General features: G+C 57.2%; 1 protein-coding gene across 1 annotated transcript; it reads left to right on the forward strand.

The window, feature by feature from the left end:
* Positions 1 to 533: 533 nt before the first annotated feature.
* On the forward strand, positions 534 to 3,610 carry LOC122168395 (pepsin B-like). The gene is made up of 9 exons (XM_042833694.1): positions 534 to 589; positions 918 to 1,071; positions 1,407 to 1,524; positions 1,624 to 1,742; positions 2,238 to 2,437; positions 2,517 to 2,639; positions 2,765 to 2,909; positions 3,123 to 3,221; positions 3,360 to 3,610. Exons 1-9 carry the CDS (start codon positions 534 to 536, stop codon positions 3,510 to 3,512), a joined length of 1,167 nt encoding a protein of 388 aa, XP_042689628.1. The 3' UTR covers positions 3,513 to 3,610.
* Positions 3,611 to 4,172: the final 562 nt, after the last annotated feature.

Raw genomic sequence — 4,172 nt, forward strand, 5'->3', positions numbered from 1 at the left:
AGGCGCTGCAGGCACGTCTGCAGCAATGGCACCGAGCAAAGTATGGAAGGGTTTTTTAGTCTCAGCCTCAGCGCCCATTTCTCCTTCAGGCCTCAACGTCCTCACGGCGCTGGGTCTTCCTGCAAGCCAGTTTCCATCCTGCACCGTGAGCTGTGAGAGCCTTTGTTTTGGGAAAGGTTGAAGCAATTTGGAAGGATCCAGATAGCCGTGCAGCGTGCTGGCAGTGCGATAACTCCTCTCCCCACTGTGATAAGGGCGGCCCTTATCGAGTGGCCGCACTTTGATTTGGCTGTGGAAGGTGCGAGGTGCTCTGTTCCCATCCGGGTGCCCCACTAATGACAAAAACTTCTCAAGTTCCTCGTGGTCCAAAATACAAAGAAACCCTTCAAGCCAGGGTTACACTCGCCGGTAATGGAAAACAGAGGCACGCAGATAAGGCGGTCAGTGCGTGCCAGTATAAAGGCAGCCAGGCCAGGCGGCTCAGCCTGCTGTTGCACTCTCCAGACGGGTGCACCATGGCCACCGGCCGCACCATGAAGTGCCTCGTGCTGGCCGTGCTGTGCCTGCAGCTCACAGAGGGGCTGGTGAGGTGGGTGTGCTGGAGCAGCACAGGGCTGGGGGGAGCTCGGGGAGCAGAGGCCGGCTGCGTTCATCACATGTGTGTGCTGCACCTGAGCACTGCTCGGGGATGTGGTTCTCGGTGCACCTGGCCACGTGCATCTCCAGAACCCATCGTAGCCATGCCAGCGGCAGCCTGGGCTTTGCCCTCGGCCCAGAGATGCTGTGCAGATGGCTTGCAGCACGGCAGGATGCAAGGAAACCCAAAGGAGAGGACATCTGAAAATTCCCAAATCACCTCATTTCCTGCTTTCTTTGGTTTGCTTTTTGTTTTTCTCCCCTCCACCCCCTCTGCGCAGGATCAAGTTGAAGAAAGGCAAGTCCATACGGGAGAAAATGAGGGAGGCAGGAGTGCTGGAGGAATACCTGAAGAAAATTAAGCACGATCCAGTTAAGAAATATAACTTCAGCAAGAACAACGTTGTGTACGAGCCGATGGCCTCCCACCTGGATGTGAGTTCTCTCACTGCTCCCCCTGCCCCCTTCCTGCTGTCAGAACGATCTGTTTGCCCTGGGCCTCCGAGAGTGGAACAGACTTTTTTTAAGCTCTTGGGTCAGAGTTTAGCAAAGCTTTCCCCCAGCTGCCTGAAAGGCTGTGGTTTTCTATATGGGACACAAGAAACGCCTAATAGCACTTCATCTGGGAGGAGGTCGCTCAGCCCCTTTCCCATCTTATCGCTGTAAGAGTGAGGGGATCCGCAGCACTGCCGCAGGGCGCCGGGACGTGGCGCACGGTGGGGAGGCGGAGCTGAGCCCCGTCCCATGACGTAACCCAGCTCTGTCCGCAGTCCTCCTACTTCGGGGAGATCAGCATCGGGACCCCCCCGCAGAAGTTCCTGGTGCTCTTCGACACCGGCTCCTCCAACCTGTGGGTGCCCTCCACGCTCTGCAACACGCCGGCATGCGGTGGGTGTCCCGCAGCCCCTCGCCATCTGTCCCCCCAGCGGCGGTGAGCCCCACAGCAACAGCACCCCCAGCAGCTCTGTTGCTTCGTCTCTCCCGCAGGAAACCACGCCAAGTTCAAACCCAGCGCATCCTCCACTTTCATCAACAACGGGCAGAAGGTTACGCTGTCCTACGGCAGTGGGACGCTGACAGTGGTGCTGGGCTACGACACACTGCGGGTGGGTGCGCCGCCGAGGGGACGGGCTGGGGGCAGCGATCTGCATATCTCTTATGCAGATAGCATGGCACAAACCAGGTCCTGAGATGGGCAGAAGCTATGCAAAGTGATTATAGCTCCCTTCAGTTACCCAGCTGGATTTTTTGCTTTGTTTGCATGACTGCCGGTAGTTTTTCCAGGCGTCCAGGGATGTTTTCACCAGCTACAACCTTGTAGGGTGCTCTTTGGCTTTGCACTCTGGTTTTGCACTCCTTGGCTTTGCACTCTGGTTTTGCACTCTTTGGCTTTGCACTCTGGTTTTGCACTCCTTGGCTTTGCACTCTGGTTTTGCACTCTTTGGCTTTGCACTCTGGTTTTGCACTCCTTGGCTTTGCACTCTCTGTTTGCAATCTTTGGGTTTGCACCCTTCTATTGAGCACTCTTCGATTTTACCTTCCTGGGCTTTGCACTCTTTGCGCAAGTGCACGGGCTGACGCAGCACTCCCTCCCCCTCCAGATCCAGACCATCTCAGTCAGAAACCAGGAGTTTGGGCTAAGCTGGGATGAGCCCACCCAGCCGTTCTACTACGCCCAATTTGATGGGATCATGGGGATGGCTTACCCTGCGCTCGCGGTTGGAGGGACGCCCACCCCCCTGCAGGGCATGCTGCAGCAGCACCAGCTCAAGAAGCCCATCTTCAGCTTCTACTTCTCTCGGTAAAGCCCACCTGCATTTCTGTCCCTCTGGCTGTCCCCACGCAGGTTCCTTGCTGCTCTAACTGCGTTGTTCTTGCAGCAATCCCACCTACAACTATGGAGGAGAGCTCGTGCTGGGAGGAGTGGACTCTAAGCTGTTCACTGGGGACATCGTGTGGGCGCCGGTGACCGAGGAGCTTTACTGGCAGGTGGCGATCGATGAGTGAGTTGCATCCATCCCTGACGGAGCTGTGTGCAGCCTCAGGTTCTGGCCTCCAAGACCTGGACAAGGTGGGTTCTGTGCCCGCTGGGGGCTCAGAGTGACGTCCACCACCTTTCTGTACTCAGGTTTTCTATCGGACAGTCGGTGATGGGCTGGTGCAGCCAGGGCTGCCAGGCCATCGTGGACACAGGGACATTCCTGCTCACTGTGCCCGCGCAGTACCTGAGCAGATTCCTGAAGGCTGTGGGCGCCCAGGAGACCAGCTATGGGGTAAGGAATGTGTTTGGGTCAGGGTGGGGTTTGTAATTGAGCCACGAGCCCTGGGTTTGGACAAATCCTGCAAAACCCAGATGGTGTCTGCAGGGCACAGTGCTGTGTGTGAAGCGGGGGCACAGCTGGGCCTTGAGAAGTGTTGTGCCTCACAGCCAGTGCTGCTCCCTGTGCTGCTCCAGCCATAATCTCTCCATCACCCTCTCTCCACAGTACGCAGTTGACTGCAGTATGATCCAGAGCTTGCCTACCATCTCCTTCATCATCAATGGGGTGCAGCTCCCGCTGACCCCCTCTGCCTACGTCCTCAATGTACGTATTGTCCTCCCAGGTCCCAGGAGTCCAGCAGAGACCTGGAGCTCCTGGTGAACAGCGATGCTCCCCTCCCTGCACACCTGCGGGGTCCGGGTGCTTCCCCAGGCTCTGACTCCCCATTATTTCCCCGTACAGAACGATGGGTACTGCACTGTTGGGATCGAAGTCACCTACCTGCCATCCCAGAACGGGCAGCCGCTCTGGATTCTGGGCGACGTCTTCCTCAAGGAGTATTACACCATCTTTGACATGGCGTACAACCGCATCGGCTTCGCCAAGTCGGTGTAGAAGAGTGGGGCAGCAAAATGCAGCCCCCTCCTGCTCTGAGCGAGCCTTGCTGTGGGTTTCCTATGGGCCTTTACATTCCTCTACGTGCTCTCTGTCTCTCCGAGGTTTCTGTGTAAGGCTGTGCTCTCAGTCTCCTGTTGCAAATAAACTGCAGAGCCTCAACGCTCTCTGACCTGAATTTGTTCGGTGGTGGCAGAGCACAGGCTGACGGCTTGCGTGCCTCAGCCCCTCCTGCTGCAAGGGGTCCCACCATCCAGCCCCTGCTTGAGGGGCCTCAGATACCCGTGGTGTTGCTGTTACACCCCAAGCACAGCTCTGGGGAGAGGAATTCCCTGAGGGGTTCCCCAAAAGCCATCTCTGCTCCTGGGGAGCGGGCAGATCCCACAGCACAGGAGCCCTAAGCGTGGTTTGTTAGAAGCTCTTTATGACTGGGGCTCCTTCTCAGGTCTCTCAGTAGCTCTGTCATCTCACCTGAGAAAGGACACCAACTCCTCCATGCCTCGTGCAAAAATATTGGTGCAGCCCTAGCGCAGCAATGCAGGGATCAGGCAGAGCAGGAGGGGGCCGGGCATTGCTCCCTGCAACACAGCACAGAGCTCTGGGGTAGCAGCACAGCCCCTCCTGCCTCATCCCCAAAAGAAGGAATAATTGTGCACCACT

The sequence above is a fragment of the Centrocercus urophasianus genome, unplaced genomic scaffold (assembly GCF_019232065.1).
Source record: "Centrocercus urophasianus isolate 14NV4802_14NV808 unplaced genomic scaffold, USGS_Curo_1.0 seq_42, whole genome shotgun sequence".
Classification (NCBI taxonomy): Eukaryota; Metazoa; Chordata; class Aves; order Galliformes; family Phasianidae; genus Centrocercus; species Centrocercus urophasianus.

Coding starts and splice junctions, on each gene's coding strand:
- LOC122168395 (XM_042833694.1), top strand. CDS start 534: ATGAAGTGCCTCGTGCTGGCCGTGCTGTGCCTGCAGCTCACAGAGGGG. Junction 1,072..1,406: donor CGATGGCCTCCCACCTGGAT/GTGAGTTCTCTC, acceptor CTCTGTCCGCAG/TCCTCCTACTTCGGGGAGAT. Junction 3,222..3,359: donor CCTCTGCCTACGTCCTCAAT/GTACGTATTGTC, acceptor TTCCCCGTACAG/AACGATGGGTACTGCACTGT.